This window comes from Scomber japonicus, chromosome 7 (assembly GCF_027409825.1).
Source record: "Scomber japonicus isolate fScoJap1 chromosome 7, fScoJap1.pri, whole genome shotgun sequence".
NCBI lineage: Eukaryota > Metazoa > Chordata > Actinopteri > Scombriformes > Scombridae > Scomber > Scomber japonicus.
This window is the reverse complement of record NC_070584.1, coordinates 32,216,243-32,235,379: the sequence shown is the minus strand read 5'-3', so window position 1 is coordinate 32,235,379 and position 19,137 is coordinate 32,216,243. Positions and strand designations below refer to the sequence as shown.

At 36.8% G+C, this 19,137-nt stretch overlaps 2 protein-coding genes across 2 annotated transcripts; both read left to right on the top strand.

The window, feature by feature from the left end:
- The first annotated feature begins 12,396 nt into the window (after nt 1-12,396).
- On the top strand, nt 12,397-13,683 carry LOC128362319 (trace amine-associated receptor 13c-like). Its single transcript, XM_053323060.1, has 2 exons — nt 12,397-12,566; nt 12,876-13,683. Exons 1-2 carry the CDS (start codon nt 12,397-12,399, stop codon nt 13,681-13,683), a joined length of 978 nt encoding a protein of 325 aa, XP_053179035.1.
- A 1,861-nt stretch (nt 13,684-15,544) lies between these two features.
- On the top strand, nt 15,545-18,280 carry c7h8orf82 (chromosome 7 C8orf82 homolog). The gene is made up of 3 exons (XM_053321865.1): nt 15,545-15,856; nt 15,945-15,993; nt 17,055-18,280. Exons 1-3 carry the CDS (start codon nt 15,692-15,694, stop codon nt 17,552-17,554), a joined length of 714 nt encoding a protein of 237 aa, XP_053177840.1. The 5' UTR covers nt 15,545-15,691; the 3' UTR covers nt 17,555-18,280.
- Nucleotides 18,281-19,137: the final 857 nt, after the last annotated feature.

Here is a 19,137-nt window from a genome sequence, read left to right as displayed (position 1 = left end):
GTAATGTAAAAGTTGTAGAAAGAGAGATAATGCAGGCGTCACCATGACAGAAAACTGTGCACCTAAATGCTGCAGCCATTGATTTGATGACTGACCTTTGATTCTTAATAATTGTTGATAACAATTTATTTGATTGACTTTTGGCTTTCCTCGGATTAACTTTGCATAATGTGTTAATATGACAAACAGGATTCATGGAGATTGTTCATCTCACCATCTTTTATTCAATAAATTGCAGCTGAAGCTCTCATTTGTTTGGTTGGTGAAGGGCATCAATACAGCTACCGTCTCTGTGAGCCTGGTGATCATTGTGCAACTATTATCACACAAGGTAACGGTACAGTAAAATCAGATTTTTCCTCAATTTCTTCCAATTATTTTGTTTTACATTTCTGAATTACAGTGTTTCATTTGTGTTTGTGTTTACAGCACATGTGGGTGGGACAACATCCACAAAGAGGCTGTGTGTGCCATCCTCACTTTTCAGTGAAGGATATCAAACATTTGCACACAATGCTGGTTCTGGACCGACATTTGTAGGTGTTACTGTGTGCAAAACAGATGACTGCAACGCTCATCAACCTATTGGTAAGTAAAGAGAGAGGTGTCCCTTTTTAAAGACACAAAATCACATTCACATGTAGTATCAATGTTGGTCACTGTTCTGCTCTCAGTTTCTTCATGTCTCCTGTTCTGTTTCAGACCCTGAAATACTAGTGGAAAATGGCCTACAGTGTTACAGCTGTGATGATCCATTTTCTGCTGTGTGTAATAAGACAGTACAGTGTGTGAACACGGAGGACCGCTGCCTTAGTGGGACTGGTGAGCCCTTGTGATCATTTTATGCATCAAAACACGTCATTGGGCCTATAAAGTCCCCAATTGCTTCAATCTGAAAAGCTTTTAAACACTTTGGTCTAACAATGATTTTGTCATTCACAGCAAACAACGGCAAAACATTTCATGCCTTGGGTTGTGCCTCTGCAAACCTCTGTGAAGTTCCTGCTCACTTGGAGTTCCTCATGAATGTTACATTCCCTCGTCCACCACAATGTTGTGGAAGCAGCTTCTGTAACTCAGCCTGGTCTGTCAAACTGAATGTGATCACTTTTCTGTTTGGAATCATTATCCTTATCTACTAAGGGTAATGAGTCCAAACTGAGGCTGTGGCTCAGGAGGTAAAGCGGTCGTCCACCAATTGGAGGATTGCTGGCTCCTCCAGTCCACATGTCGATGTGTCCTTGGGCAAGATCCATAACCCCAATGTTTTAGCTTGGTTGATCATTTATTTAGCCATAACTGCAGCATCCCAGTAAAAAAAGAGTTAACTAATGATCATGATAATCCTTACACCTTACAATGATCGCTAACTTTTGGCAAATCATTTAGTGTTCATGAAAATGCATTCAGATTTATGCTATTTATGATGCATTTACTTCATAAATCATGACACACTGCTCTTCCCTACATGAAAGTACCTGACCTACTTTTACCAGTAACATTTGAAAATGTTGGCCCTGTGTTACTCGGTATCTGATCGAAACAAATTTTGCAGTATCTCCACCACTAGCATCCAACTTGGCAGGCCTTCTTTGTTTTTTTCTATCAGAGAATCATGATTTTCATTGTGCTTTTTTCGCTTGCTTGATTTTGAGAAATAAACCTTAAGAAACGCAAAACTTTGAATGAACAATGGACTTATTTTGCCTGCTTACACCACATGTCCATGATGTGTCAATGACACTTTGATGAAGTTTGAGTTACGTTTGATGTTGATTTGATGATAAATGGCCACAGGAGGTTTTTTTTTACAGCAACAGACAGGAGTAAGAAATATGGGAATATGTGTATCCAAAACACATATAACTCTTGTAAGTAGGATGAATTCATTGAAGACTTGGCTCTACATAAGAGATTAGTTGACAATAAGAAATATTTAGAAAACTGTCCAGATGTACCTATCCTTTAAACTAAACTATTTTCCTCCTCATCAACCTCCAACACAGGTACACAGCCGGATGTAGGTAATACTCAGTAATGGCTGGATTAAATTCCTATTAACCACCTGGGCAAACGTTTGTTGTTGTTACTATTTTGTAATCAAATCACGTAACACTGTTACTCCCCAACAGGAGCAATTTTAGACCCTTTTTATGGGTCCTCAAGCACCCCTGAATTTAATCCCAGCACCACTAAAAATAAATACATTATTTTTCTATTTGTTTTTCCCCTAAAAATGAATTTATACAAATGTAATTATTTTGTGAGCCTGTCTATTAGAGATGAGACAAACACTTATGCTACAGGTTCAAATTGTTTTTATTTTAACAGGTACTTATGTCATTAATATTGCTTTTCCCTCAGGGTTCATTAACTATCTTAGGGTCCTCTCTGTCTGTGAGTGTTTATTCTGGACCATTATTATCATACATTATAGTAGACCACTCTACTATGTATAAATATTCATTGTTGTAATTTACGTTATTCGGTGAAATGAGTAGTTTAGCAGGGGGTTTGATCACTTGCAGGGCATTGTATGCAAAATTCTCATTAGGAGCTGAGGCCCCCCAGAGGTCGGATCCTAGAATCGCCCCAGCTCCCCAAAACTGGTTACATTATAGTGTTTTGTCTGTCTTTGGCTCTGACATGACTATTCTCCCAGAATGCATGTGCACAAAATGAAGATGGAAAAAAAATTAAAATAAGAAGAGGCATAATGTGATAAATTGATGCTTGCTATGCAATGTTTAATATGGCAGCAGGACTTTGCAGGCGTGTGTTTTTGGACACAATGGTTTTTGGGGACAGCATGTGTAATTGGTAAAATGTTGATCTTTGGTTCAGTGGTAAGGGTGAGGGTAAGTCTCCTGGAAATGAATGTAAGCATATTTAAATACCACAAAAGTGACAGAGGTAAGACTGTGTGGATGTATCAAGAATATAGATGAGGCTTCCAAGTCGTCTATCTCAACAGAACAAGGAACACTTATAACTCCACCACGCACAGTTTCACATTCACAAGGGTTTCTGGCGTCACACACAACTTCCTGAGGAAAACATGTTGCGCAAAAAGCAGGTTCCCATCCAGCTCCAGCTTTTGTTACGTGTCAGTTGGAGCTAGAAGAGTGCATATTGAAGCTAGGAAAAGCTGCATTTGTTTTAGTAGAAGGAAGTTGAATTGCTCACATTAGTTTAGCAATAATTGCAACAACAGTTTCTGTTCTGTGCACTTTTGACCACACTACCTCTCTGCTGTTCAGATGCATGTCTTTTAGACACGTAGCCACCATTGAAGACTGTGGTTATATTGTGACACAGTGATTAAACTCTCCAAAGCCATGCTGAGAAAATGTTTAACTCATAAAGCAATTAGAGTGGTGTTTATGAACCATAGTTACATATAACCTAATATATCCCTGAAGATGTGAGGGAAAACATTGTGTGAATTTATATAAATGATAAGTGGTTTTATAGGTGTTAGTTTCATTCAGAGTGGAGAGGAGGAACAGACATTTCTTCTCAAGCAAAGGAGTGTTGAATTTTGACTGGGTGAGTCTGATTAAAATATTTTTGAAATTCTATTAATATGAGGTTTAAGCTGATGTTTATTATTATTATACTATTTATTGAAGTTATTTAATAATATTACAGTTTCATTGGATTCTGTGGAAAAAAATTCTGATGTGAATCATGTTGTCTCATTTCTGTACTGGTGTGTGTATTCACACTTTCACTTGTGAATTTTGACGATGTATAATTATATATTTATATGTATATTTAAACTTTATATTTAACTGAATTCTTTAAAAATATATTTGTTACAATATTTTTTTCCAATATTACACAACGTTGTGCTAACTTACAGTAGCCTAAAAAAGTAATATGGACATATTTTATTGTTGAATAGCTCTGGATTGAAACATTTAACGTGATGGGGTTTCTGTTGGTTTGTTTTGTACAGTGTCATTCATGGACTGTACTTATATAACTAATTTCTAGTCATTTGACCACTCAAAGTGCTTTTATACTACATGTCACATTCACCCATTCACATTCATATGCTCATGGCCTGCCATGCAGGACACCTGCTTATCTGAGGGTACTAGCTTTAATTTGGGGTCATTTGGGATTCAGTATTTTGCCCAAAGACACATCAACATGTGGATTGGAGGAGCCGGGAATGGAACCGCTGATCTTCCAATTAGTGGACGACCGTTAAACCTCCTGTTTTTTAAATATTGTAATATACTGTAATTACCAATGATATAATAAATGACAATATTTATACATGTATTCACCCAGACATTACTTCAGGTGGAAAAAGATGAGGACTTGATGGCTTGTTGAACTGTGTATTGCAGCTGTTAACAGCAAGAAAGTTCATTAATTTTACTGTTTTGAAAATGAAGCAATACAGTCCCTTTATAATTTAAGCATTTATAGAAACTTCCTCTTTTTAAACACAAGTTCACTCTATAAAGTATTTCCTGTAATCTGCAGATTTTCTCATCATGATGAAGCTGATCTTGTCTCTTACTCTCATTTGGACTCTCTCCAGCACAGGTAACCTCACTCACTCTTAAAACCACAGTTAAATCCGAAGTTAGCATCTTTAGTTTTTGTACTGTCACGTATTTTACAGTCAAATGGAAAATTATATTATATTATTTAAGAGATCCATTTTTACAAGAGAGATTCTAAAAATTTGAGTCAGAGTTAGGCAGGTTAGGGAGCTATGAGGGACGGAGGAGAGATGCAATGAAAATGAAAACATTGAAAATGAGAGAACAAGAAACACACAGTAACTATTAACCGCTTGTCAAACTCACAGCAAAAGCATTGCTGGTGAACATTTGCAGAAAGCAAAAAAAAGTTGGATGTATATAATAATTAATTTATTTAATTAATAATTTTTGAGAGTCTGTGCTGCTAATTTCTAAATCTGCCATTCCTGCTTTTATTAAGTGTTTTTTCATCGAATGTGCAACCGAGCCAAAGCCTCTTACCATTTGCTGTCATATCCAAGTGTACCTTCATCAGATTAACTTTGCATATTGTGTTAATATGACGAACAGGATTCATGCAGATTGTTCATCTCACAATCTTTTATTCAATAAATTGCAGCTAAAGCTCTCAGTTGTTTGGTTGGTGAAGGGAGTGACAACAGCTCCCGTCTCTGTAAACCTGACGATGGTGATCGTTGTGCATCTATTATCACACAAGGTAACTGTAAAAGTATTGAAAATAAGTCCTCAATTTCTTCCAATGATTTTGTTTTACATTTCTGAATTACAGTGTTTCATTTGTGTTTGTGTTTACAGCACATGTGGGGGGGACAGCATCCACAAAGAGGCTGTGTGTGCCATCCTCACTTTTCAGTGAAGGATATCAAACATTTGCACACAATGTTGGTTCTGGACCGACATTTGTAATTGTTTTTGTGTGCAAAATAAATAACTGCAACACTCATCAACGTATTGGTAAGTAAAGAGAGAGGTGTCCCTTTTTAAAGACACAAAATCACATTCACATGTAGTATCAATGTTGGTCACTGTTCTGCTCTCAGTTTCTTCATGTCTCCTGTTCTGTTTCAGACCCTGAAATACTAGTGGAAAATGGCTTAGAGTGTTACACCTGTGATGATCCATTTTCTGCTGTGTGTAATAAGACAGTACAGTGTGTGAACACGGAGGACCGCTGCCTTAGTGGGACTGGTGAGCCCTCGTGATCTTTTTATGCATCAAAACACGTCATTGGGCCTATAAAGTCCCCAATTGCTTCAATCCGAAAAGCTTTTAAAAACTGTGGTCTAACAATGATTTTGTCATTCACAGCAAACAACGGCAAAACATTTCACGCCTTGGGTTGTGCCTCTGCAAACCTCTGTGGAGTTCCTGCTCGCTTGGAGTTCCTCATGAATGTTACATTCCCTCGTCCACCACAATGTTGTGGAAGCAGCTTCTGTAACTCAGCCTGGTCTGTCAAACTGAATGTGATCACTTTGCTGTTTGGATTCATTGTCCTTATCTACTAAGGGTAATGAGTCCAAACTGAGGCTGTGGCTCAGGAGGTAGAGCGGTCGTCCACCAATTGGAGGATTGCTGGCTCCTCCAGTCCAAATGTCGATGTGTCCATGGGAAAGATACTTAACCCCAATGTTTTAGCTTGGTTGATAATTTTTTTAGCCATAACTGCAGCATCCCAGTAAAAAAAGAGTTAGCTAATGATCATGATAATCCTTACACCTTACATTGATCTCTAACTTTTGGCAAATCATTTAGTGTTTATGAAAATGCATCCAGATTTATGCTATTGATGATGCATTCACTTCATAAATCATGACACACTGCTCTTCATTCAACATTTGTTGTTGTTACTATTTTGTAATCAAATCACGTAACACTGTTACTCCCCAACAGGGGCAATTTTAGACCCTTTTTATGGGTCCTCAAGCACCCCTGAATTTAATCCCAGCACCACTAAAAATAAATACATTCTTATTCTATTTGTTTTTGCCCTAAAAATTAATTTAATTTAATTTAATTTATACAAATGTAATTATTTTGTGAGCCTGCCTATTAGAGATGAGACCAACACTTATGCTAAAGGTTCAAATTGTTTTTATTTTAACAGGTACTTTGGATATGTGTCATTAATATTGCTTTTCCCTCAGGGTTCATTAACTATCTTAGGGTCCTCTCTGTCTGTGATTGTTTATTCTGGACCATTATTATGGTTATTGGTTATTATACATTATAGTAGACCACTCTACTATGTATTAATATGTTGTAATTTACGTCAGCTATTCGGTGAAATGACGGTTTAGCAGGGGGTTTGATCACTTGCAGGCACTGTATGTAAAATTCTCATTAGGAACTGAGGCCCCCTCGAGGTCTGATCCTAGAATTGCCCCTGCTCCCCAACACCCCCATCACGTAGGTTTGCAAGTGCAAGATCTTCAAAATGGTCAATATGAAGAGGAGGACTGTGAACCTGACCTTTAAGGTTATGGTGTAAGTTAGCTAAAATGTATGCTGGAAAAATCAACTTGTGTAAAATTTCTTGAGCCATGTGCCATTTGTCTTTTTTTTGAAAACCAATGCCTTTTTAATGCGGGCCCAAATGGATTTTAGGTAATGGGTTACAATAACCTGGTTCGTAAGTATTATTTTTGTTTTCCAGAAGGGAAGGGATCATGTCAAAATACTGAGATCATGAGAGGAGATCCCACACTAAACATATTATCAGGTTTACATGTAATTAGTTTGGAGTCTACCACTGCACCACACACAAACACAAACTCCTTGCCTAAATGGGCTAAGTACTTAAGAGACTATAATAGTCCCTTAACTGAGAAAAAAACATGTGAAATGAGGAGCCATATTGCACAGCAGCCTGTTCACACATCCTTGAAAAACAATGGTGCCTCAAACCACAGAGGCATTGCTCTAATCAAAGGTGTAAAGAAAACACATCTTTTAACATAAACACATTATAGTCTTCTCTCATTAACACATGATGTAATAGGAAATAGGTAGTAGCCCTGTTAGCACCTTGGCCAACGCAATACTTGAGGTGGATTTCAAGACCTTAGTGGTCTGCCTAATAATCAAACATGAAGTTGTTATGTCAATGAAAATATAATAGCTTTCTTTGTGACATATATTAAATATTGATGGACATCTGATATTGAAAGTTACTCTGTTCTTGGCCTTGTAGATGGTCATTGTTAAAATTAGAAAATGAATACATAATATACCATGATTCCTTTAGTTTTCAGTTCAAGACTACACAAACAGGCACACATGCTGAAGTTTGTAAGAAAATTGTCAACACTGATTGTTTACACAGAGGGACTGTTATAAAAGATGTTCACAAAATGACGAGTCAGTAATAAATAAAAAAGAAAATATACTGCATGGTCTTAAGGGGATTTTGTTGGTAGACTGTAGTTCTGTGACATTTAGTGTTTTCTTTAATGTTTTATTATATCCATCCTGGCAATGTTTGGAAATACAAGCAATAACTAAACAAATAAAGAACAACAGGGTGGTAGGTGGGGACCAATACTGTTTGGAGTAAGACTCTAGCATCTCATGGTAGGAGAATGATGAAATGGGAGAGAGCAAAAGTTGGGAAGTAGGAGGAATTAGGGGCAGAGGCATATGAGAGGTTATGCAGAGGAAAATAGTAGATACAATGAAAGGTGATGTAATGAAGAAGATGGGATGTGAATGATTTAAGTGAAGAGCTAAGCATCTCTCTGGTCACATCCTGTTACAATGGTAGAGACACTGAAACAACCTGAGCTCTGCAACTTTCCCCTCAACACCTCCTGCATGTCATCACTGGTTTCTCCCAACGCCACATTCATTAAAGCGCTGTTGTACTGCATCGCTTTCTTTACTGTGATGCTCAACCTATTGGTGGTCATCTCCATCTCTCATTTCAGGCACAGATACTTTTCTTAAATTACTGTCTGCTAGTATGTAATAATAGGTATAGGTGGCGTGTTGTTGTTTTTTAAATCCTTTGCTATAAAACCAACTTTGGCAACCCAGCAAACAAGCTTTTTAAAAAGCTAAACAGGATGAAGATATCAGTACTTAACTGGAAAAAAAATGTAATTCTCATTTGGCTTCTCTATATTATAGTGTCACAATAGCAGTAGTCATGATCATCTCCGATTCTGCTAAACTGAAAGAGTAGATATTTTTAGTTTTCACATAATTGTCTCCATACATGTAAATTATTGTGTATTCTCACAATATTTGCTGTGATCTAACCTCTTCTGCTTTCTGTCATGGACTGAATATGAGGTATATCAGGAAACTTCCACTAATCAGTACAATCATGATCTTCCTCTCCAGGCAGCTTCACACCACCACCAATGTCTTCCTCCTCTCCCTGGCTGTGTCTGACTTACTTGTGGGTGTTGTTTTGATGCCAGCTACAGTCGTCCAGCAGTCCTGCTTTTTTACAGGGGAAATCACATGTGCTCTCATTTTATTGTTGGGCTTTATCCTCTTCTCTTCCTCTGTTGGAAGCATGGTGCTCGTATCAGTGGACCATTATGTGGCTATTTGTGTTCCTTTGCACTATTCTTCCATGATAACAACAAACAGAGCTAAAATCTGTGTGTCTTTGTGTTGGATCTGTTCTGTTATCTATAACCTCATAATGTTTAAAGATCACTTGTTCCAAATAGACATGTTCAATCCCTGCCTCCAAGAATGTACAGTTTTCATAGGCTACATATCAGGGGTAGTGGACTTTATTGCCACTTTTTTCTGCCCTGTTACTGTTATCATAGTTCTCTATATGAGAGTGTTTGTGGTGGCTGTGTCACAGGCACGTGTTATGCGGTCTCAAACTGTAGTTGTCAAATCAAGAACTCAAACTATAGTTGTGAAGAAATCTGAGATGAGGGCTGCTAGAACTCTTGGCATTGTCCTACTTGTGTTTATAGTTTGTCTGTGTCCATACTACAGTCCTTATCTAGCAGGAGAGGACATTACAGATGGTGGTTCATCTGCTCTAAGTTGGCTATTTTCTTGTAACTCTACTTTAAATCCTCTGATCTATGCCTTTTTCTACCCCTGGTTTAGAAAATCCATTACACTCATTGTCAGCCTTCAAATATTGCAGCCAGGTTCCTGTAAGACAAAGATAATGTAGAAAAAAAGATATCTGACTTATTTAAGTGTAAATTCACTATAAATGAAGTTGAAGTGATTTTTGTTTTGTTTTGTTTTATCAACTCGACACATCAGTTCAGCATATTTTTTAAAGGATACAGTAAAAAAATATAGTGTTGTTGGAAAGGACAGCAAAAAGACTACTGGAATAAGTATTCTTACAGTTTAATATTACTGTACTTTAAAAACAGAAAAATATCTACTGCCTTAAAAAAAATGGCTGAAGTCTATTGGATGGCCAAATATATTAAATGTCATGAATTGTGTAATCTAGGTCTATGTTCATCAACATAGTAGAAGTTGTGCATATGCATTATACCGGTACCTATTCTGTAATTATTAAAAGTATGACACAAAAAAATGATATAAACAATATGACACTACTGTTAAGAATTTGCAATTATTAAAATGCTGTTAATAGAGGAACTGGAGTCTCTTACTTTACTTAAACCTGTGAGGTGAAGATGAAGACATATGTTTTCACAATATGTTATAAAACATTCATGGCTTCATCTACTAAATGTATAACTTGATCCAAAAATAGAAAAAAAGGAGCTTTTGTTTCAAACTTACTTTTTACATTTTTTTTAATGAAAATACAGATCACTAAAATTGCAATGTACAGGCTGCATTATTATTGTAAAGATAAAATGATCTGTGACTGCACTAAGGATGCTGGAAGGCTTGCTGACCAAGGCTGAGCTTCAGGAGCATACAGTGATCTGAAGTAGAAGTTGTTTTAAGAGATTTATCCACCCTTGTTTTTTCCCTGGCCTGTTTTAGAGTATATGGTAATTCCTTGAGCAGCAGAGTAATGACCCAACTGCAGTTGCCCAGCAGTCCTGCTGGTTTCTGTACAAAATCACATGTGGTATATTGTTGTTGTTGACCTTTATCCTCACCTCTTCCTTTGTTGGAAGCATGGTGTTCATATCAGTGGACCGTTATGTGGCTATTTGTGTTCCTCTGCACTATTCTTCCATGATAACAACAAACAGAACTAAAATCTGTGTGTCTTTGTGTTGGATCTGTTCTGTTATCTATAATTTCATAATATTAAAAGTAGGGCTGTCAAACGATGAATTTTTCAGCCTTCAAATACTGCAGCCAGGTTCCTGTAAGACAAAGGTAATGTAGAAAATAGCCCTATACTGTACATAAATTGAATGCATTAAGGTTAATTCAGAGGAAATGAGGATGAAGTTATTTTGCTTTGTGGACTGTTCACATTAGCTCAGAATACTTTTTTTAATTTTTAAACAGTGGAACCACAGTATTGTGACTTACAGTTAATATATTAGGTTATGAAAGACAGCAAAAAGACATATTAGAATTTTCAATCATATAAAAAAAACAACTAGGCAATTTAGATATTTAGAAACATTTAATATATGTCCTTACTGTTTGATGTTACTCTATTTTAAAACCAGAACGATATCTGCTGCATTTAAAATGAATGGTGTTGTGTAGTGTCTTAAATATTGTAAAGAAAAAGAGAAATGCATTATTAGGTTAAAGTCTACTGAATGACCAAATGTAATTTGGACATATGTTATTAACATACTGGAAGTTGTGCATATGCATCATACAGGTACCTATACTGTAATTTTTAAAAGTATGTCATACAAAAATGACACTACTGTTTTCCATTTGCTATTAAAGTATGTTATTTCTAGTTTGCTAAATTTAATGATGATTTGTATCCAGACTGTTGAAGATCCCTGACAGACAGCATGATCATGTAGAAATGAATAAAATTGATAAGTTTCCGAAGTTGTGTGACATCTTTTTCCAGACTCCAAATAATTAAGGTCAAAATTATGTTTTTATCAGGACACTGAACAGTAATATAAATATTCAAATACTAAACATAGACAGTTAATATTGACTAATTGCAAAACAAAAACAAAACAGACTCTGTGTAGTCATTTTCATTGAATCTGACCTGTTATTACTCATGAAAACCCAGAAATGTTAATGATAATTTTAAAGCAACAAAAAGACTAAGAATATTGATATATATATAGATGTTTCACAGAAACTGTATTGTTAACAAATACCCACAGCTGTAGGTTACAGTGCAGGATTCCTGTTAGAAAAGGGAAATGAGTGGCATGAATGGCAGAGTAGTGACCCAGACCTTTGCCAGGATGAGTGGAGGCCTAAGGGAGTCGACTGCCCACCCCTATACCCCACCTACAAACTCACCATAACAGAATGGGGTGGGGATGACCTATGGATAATATAAAACACTATATTTATAGAAGAAACTATGGTCTGACTCTGGACTTAATATTTATTTGGGACTTTGGAACAATTAAGTGGTTTGGATTCGTTGTTTCTATTTCTTTGGTAGACAGCCATAGGTCTATGACATTTGGGCTTCTGATTTCTTTAACATAGTATTATTACATCCATTCTGGCAATGTCTGGAAATATTAGTAGTGAGAATACAAATATGGATAAGGAAGTGGTTTAAATGGGGTGTAAGACTGGGGGAGAAAATGATGAAATGGGGAAGAGAGTTGGTGAGTTGGAGTTTGTGCAGAGTGAGATGGGAGTGAATGACGACAAAAAAGGGGAGGATTCAGGCAGCATGAGGAAAATGAGGAAGGTAAGAGTTAAATAACTGATGTCATGAAGAAGTGAATCAGAGGGCTACTAGACCTCAGCAGCTCCCTCATCACATCCTCTAATGATGGTAGAGACACTGGAACAAGTTGAGCTCTGCATCTCTCCTCTCAACACCTCCTGCATGTCAACGCTGGTTTCTCCTAAAGCCACGTTCATCAAAACACTGTTGTACTACATCGCTCTGCTGACTGTGATGCTCAACCTGTTGGTGGTCATCTCCATCTCTCATTTCAGGCACAGATACTTTTCTTGAATTATAACAGTTAGTAGTGTGTAATAACAGGTTTTGGTGTTGGGGATTTTAGGGAAAACTGCTGAGCATCAGTTTTCATACAATTATGATTTTTTAAATCCTATGCTATGAAACCATATATGGTTCTTAGTCCATCCTGCATGCAAACTTCAAATGCTAAATAGGCTAATGATCTCAGTACGTTTTTGTAGATTTGTGTCAGTAAAGGTAAAATATTCTGTATTCTAAGAAATATGACGCACTTCAGGAAACTAACACTAAAATGGAAAACTCATGATCTTCCTCTCCAGGCAGCTTCACACCACCACCAATGTCTTTCTGCTCTCCCTGGCTGTGTCTGACTTGCTTGTTGGTGGTGCAGTGATGCCAGCTACAGTCGTCCAGCTGTCCTGCTGGTTTCCAGGTAAAATCACATGTGCTCTCTTGTTTTTGTTGAGCTTTATTCTCACCTCTTCCTCTGTTGGAAGCATGGTGCTCATATCAGTGGACCGTTACGTTGCTATTTGTGTTCCTCTGCACTATTCTTCCTTGATAACAACAAACAGAGCTAAAATCTGTGTGTCTTTGTGTTGGATCTGTTCTGTTAACTTTAACCTCGTGATATTAAAAGATCACTTGTTCCAAATAGACATGTTCAATCCCTGCCCCCAAGAATGTACAGTTTTCATAGGCTACATATCAGGGGTAGTAGACTTTATTGTCACCTTTTTGGGCCCCGTTACTGTTATCATTGTTCTCTATATGAGAGTGTTTGTGGTGGCTGTGTCACAGGCACGTGTTATGCGGTCTCAAACTGTAGCTGTCAAATCAAGAACTCAAACTATAGTTGTGAAGAAATCTGAGATGAGGGCTGCTAGAACTCTTGGCATTGTCCTACTTGTGTTTATAGTTTGTCTGTGTCCATACTACAGTCCTTATCTAGCAGGAGAGGACATGACAAATGATGGTTCATCTGCTGTAAATTGGCTATTTTCTTGTAACTCTACTTTAAATCCTTTGATCTATGCCTTTTTCTACCCCTGGTTTAGAAGAGCCATTAAAATCATTGTGAGCCTTCAAATAATGCAGCCAGGTTCCTGTGATTTCAAGATATTATAGAAATCAGTTCAGAAAACTTTTTAAAGAACACAATAAAACCACACTGTTGTGACATATAATAAATATATTAGGTTGGGAAAGACAGATATTAACAATATGAATTATGTTTTAAAAAGTAACTTAGACAGTTTAGATGTTTAGAAACACTGAATAGGTATCCTTACTGTTTTATATTACTGTACTTTAAAACAGAACAATATCTGCTGTATATGAATGAATGTGGTTCTATAGTAGCTTAAGTATTATAGAGAAAAATATAAATGCTAAAAGTGATGTGTTGTTTCCAGTCTGTTGAGGATCCCTGACAAATGCTATGATTATGTACAAATGAATACAACTAGTAACTGTCTCAATCTGTGTAACATTGTTTTCTAAATCATCAAGCCAAATTGATGTTTTTATCAGGACACTGAACATGTATTATTTGTCATTTTCTTACTCAAGAATCCCAGAAATACCTTGAAATGATGAAGATAATGCATTATTTAGTTAAAGTCTCCTTAATGCCCAAACATAATGAATCTCATAATGTCAGTAATTAAGGCCTTTTACAGCATACTGGAAGTTGTGCATGTGTTGTACAGATACCTGTAAGTCTAATTATGGCAGACAGAAATGATTTAACAATATGACACTACTGTTTTCAATTTTTAAATAAATTGTCTTTTCCAGTTTGCTAGATGTGATGATGTGTTGTGTCCAGACTGCTGAGTATCCCTGACAAACACATGATTATGTGCAAATGAATAAAACTGATAAGTGTCAAGATCTGTTTGACTCTAAATTACCGAGGTCAAATTCATATTTTTATTTGGATTCTGAAAAGCAATATAGATATTCAAATACCAAATAATGAAGATAGTAGAAGTGAAATACTGGTTATTGCAAAATAAAATACAATTATAGTATTTTGTGGTGTATTCATAATTCTAGTGTTCATATATTGTATTGTTTTTACATATAAGTCATATATTTGACATTTTGAATTATACAATACAGTGTGGTGAATGATACTATACACTATTAAAGTCAAATAGTCTACTCTAGACTGTTGAAAGTACCTTTTTTTTTTACAAAATACATTTGGACATATTATAGGAAGAAAACATAAACAATTTAACAAATGATCTGCTTGAAAATCAAACATGAAGTTGTCATGCCCATAAAATGTAACAACTTTCTCTGTGGCATATTTCATTTGGATGGACTTCTGATATTGAAACTCACAGTGTTCTTCTCCTTCTAGATGTGCATTGTCAAAATTACAGAATTAAAAGATAACATACCACGATTCCCTCAGTTATCAGTTCAACACAACACAAACAAGTACACACACTTATGTAAGTATGTAAGGAAAATTAAATTGTCTGTATTCTGCAGTTTCTGGTACAATTAAAGTATTCACAAAATGAGAAGTCATATAGTACATCTAAAAGAAAATATACTTTGTTTATATGTTTTCATTTATTTTATTGCTCGATAATTATTAGTTTATTATTTATTTGAAAAATAGAACAATTTATTCATTAACTATCTTAGGGTCCTCTGTCTGTGATTGTTTATTCTGGACCATTATTATCATACATTATAATAGACCACTCTACTATGTATAAATATGTTGTAATTTACGTCAGCTATTCGGTGAAATGAGTAGTTTAGCAGGGGGTTTGATCACTTGCAGGCACTGTATGTAAAATTCTCATTAGGAGCTGAGGCCCCCTAGAGGTGTGATCCTAGAATTGCCCCTGCTCCCCAACACTGAGAATAGTGCTTTTTGTGAGGGTCATCATTGTCCACTAGATGGCAGCAGTCCGCAATGAACACTCATATTTCAACACACAACCTCTTCCGGGTTACATCATGAAAACAATAACATGAGGGTGAATTCGGGGTTATTTAACATCTGTCTTTGAGTAGATAACACACAGGTTGTCATTTGAACACCCGTGTCGCTTTGTTTTCCTGTTTTATATCTGAATAAATTAACCCTCTGCGGTGCGACGCGGTCATGTTGTTCCACCGGACTGCGGCTCTCAGCTGCAGAAGTCTGTCCGCCCTGCGCTGCCTCCAGGCCGGCTACTCCACCTCCAGAAGCACCGCTACATACATCCAGGGTCAAAGCCCCGAGCCTCGTATCCGAGAATACTTTTACTATATTGACCACCAAGGACAGGTGAGTATAGAGGCTGACACACTATAACATATTTTAAAAAATACATGAGATGCTTGTCCTGGCATGACTTGTTGATTTGTGTTTCCAGCTGTTCCTAGATGACACTAAAGTGAAGAACTTTGTCACTTGCTTTAAAGGTAAAAATAACTCAATACACATGCACTTGTTTATTTTTATTTTTTACACAAAGTAGATTTAGATTTAAGCCTTGATAACTTGACCTCATCCACATATAAACGTCTAAAAAGTATTTAATATGAATGTAATCATAAAGGAACAGCCTGCACGTTTGGTAGATGTGCTTCTTTTGTATTAAATTAGACAAGTTATCAATGATTTATAACTGATGCATAGTTGTTAGGCAATGTATCAAACACATTTCCATATGCTCTCAGGCTCCAGCTTCTCAAATGTGAAGATGTGATTCATTTCTTTATTTTTATGTCACTTTAAACTGAATATCTTTCAATTTTGGTCTGATGGCCTAAAAAAATGAGTCACTACGTTGTGGCACTTTGTTGAACCTTTTTTTAGCTTGTGAACCCCTAAAATCAATAATGTCTATTTGCAGGCCCTTGTCAGAAGTTTTATATGATCAAAATGATCTTTTGGACATAGAAGCACCTAGACAAGATTGTGTAAATGTTTTGCACAGTATCATATCTACAACTTATGATTAATTGATAAAGTATTATTATTGTTAGGCACTAAAAGTAAAGTGAGCATACTTTATAAAGTAATGCTCTTTATTTATCGTTAAACAGCCGCAGTTCTCCTCAGTACACCTGCACACAGTTTGCACTTGCACTAAGAAAATAATGAACAGATTAGTCAATTACAAAATGAATCATTAGTGGCCTTAAATATGTGCATATGTGCAGTAATAATCTCCAACACCTGGAAACACACTCTAATGTCTGGCTATTTTTCACACTGGATAAAACTCCATAAGTTTTTAGGGCTGCAACTAATGATCATTGATTAATTGATTAGTTGCTTGTCAGAAAATGATGAAAAATGTCAATAATCATTTCCCAAAGCTCAAGATGACATCCTCATGTGTCTTGGTTTGTCCTCAACCCAGAGACATTCAGTTTACTGTCGTAGAGGACTAAAGAAACCAGCAAATATTTTTCACACTTTTTCACTATGATATGTGATGCCTTTGACTCTTCATCATCTGTTTCTTTCTCATCAGATAAGAAGTTCCTGGTCTTCTTCTTCAGCCGTCTGCGTGTCAATCAGAGCGGGCGTTACGAGGAGGACTTCCCCTTCTTGTCCCTGTGTGGTAGAGAGAGGAACTTCATGCGCTGCGATGACCGACCTGTGGTCTTCACCCACCTGCTGCAGAACCCCGAAGGACCGCAGGGCATCATGGGAGACCAGGAGCTGCTGTCATACTGCGGCGGAGCGGAGAAGCTGACCGTCCCATTCCGACCGGAGGCGCTTTACATGCATCCTGACAGCGGACGAGTGTATCACCCCTGCTCAGAGCGAACAGGCAGCGTCGGCCTGGTCCGGTCGGCTCTGGCCATCGAGCTCAGCCCGTTCTTTGTTTACGCTCCAGAGCAGAGCCAATCAGGACAGCCGACACACTTACTGTGGGGAGGGAAGAAGCACATGCTGACTAATGAGCTGGCAGGAAGCTTCCCTCCAGCAGAGGAGGGCAGGAGGGAGGAGTGGGATAATCAAACATAATGACAGCAGGAAAATACAACTACTGATACTTGTGATCACAGTGTGATTGATATTGATTGAAACCTGGACCAGTGTGTCCTCATTTAGTTACATGATGAGTGAAGAGTGGAGGTTTCATATTTAACATTTGATCCAGACTGTTGGATTGGATTTCATTGGCTGAATCTGTGGTTCTCAACCATGTTTATTAGCCTTAGACCTCTCAAACAAAGCCCTCATTTCTTTTCTTTAGATTCCCGACATTCATTTAAGGTCCTGAAGAGATTAAACTATTCACTAAATCACAAAAAAAGGCAAAGATTAGATGCAGATCTGCAGAAATATCTAAACTGTAATTGCTTGTGTAGCAGGAATGTTTCTTTTTTTTCCTTTACTATTTCTTTCCTGTTTCATTAATCATTTGAAACATGTTAGATTAACAGTGCAGGGTTGAGAACTGCTGGTGTAAAGCTGCAGGGTTTGAGATGACAGTCACAGTAATCTATCCAGCTGTCAGAATATAGAATAATACATTTAATACAGAAACATGCTATTCATGATAATAGCTGCAGTGGCTCAATTGCATGATTTAAACATTTGACAAATATATGCAGCACATCATAATACAGGTAAGATAGAGGTTGGCTCCATATCCAGTTAGTGCAGTTATGAAATGGTAATATGTTGTGTATAACAACAGGAGCATTTCTGAAATATCTCTAAATAAATAAAGTTACTCTGAAGGTCGTGCATTCTTTTGTTGTGTGACGTCATTGAGCAGTGAAAGAGGTTTTTTCCTCGCTGTAATCATTCCTCCTGTTCATACTGACTAGAAAAAGATCTCCTTCAAATGTGCTTTCAATGTAAAGTGATGGAGGACAAAATCACAGCGTGTCCACACAGTCATTTAAAAGTAGATGATCAGTTTCTATTGAGCTTCAGCGGTGTGAGTTAGTCATATCAAGTAGATATCTGACACATTAACAGTCTTTTTAGTGTTTCCCTGTTGAGCTGTGGTGGAAGTATAGTAACAACAAGAGGGACCTTGGTACTAAAAAAACTGCAACATTGAAAGATATCTAATAGATTTGACTCATTTGGACGACTGAAGCTTCACTTTATTATTATTTTTCTTTACACAGAAGGAGGACTGTGGATTTTTCCTCCATCACTTATATTGTAAGTGCATTATGAAGGGATCTTCTAATGGTCAGTATGAACAGGAGGAATGATTACAGCAAGAAAAACAGGTTTCACTGTTCATTTGAGCTCCTGACTGTTATTTTAAGACTTGACTTGAAGATCTTTGAACTTGTCCTTTAGTAACCTCAAATTTGATCTACAATTCAGCACCATACAAGGAGTCATTTATTGGGAGTAATATTTACATTGTATACTGTGTGAAGGATCTGAATGCTTCTTCCACCATCTGACTTGTTTCAGGACATCCAGGGGAAACGTAGACATTTCTTGGAAAAGGTAATTATAAAATAAATCTTGTGTATCTTGTTTTAAAAAAAATAGAAAGAAAGAAAAGCACAGAACTTTTTGGGCTATTGATGTACAGAGCAGGGTTATTATAGTTAACTAAAACTAAAACCTGC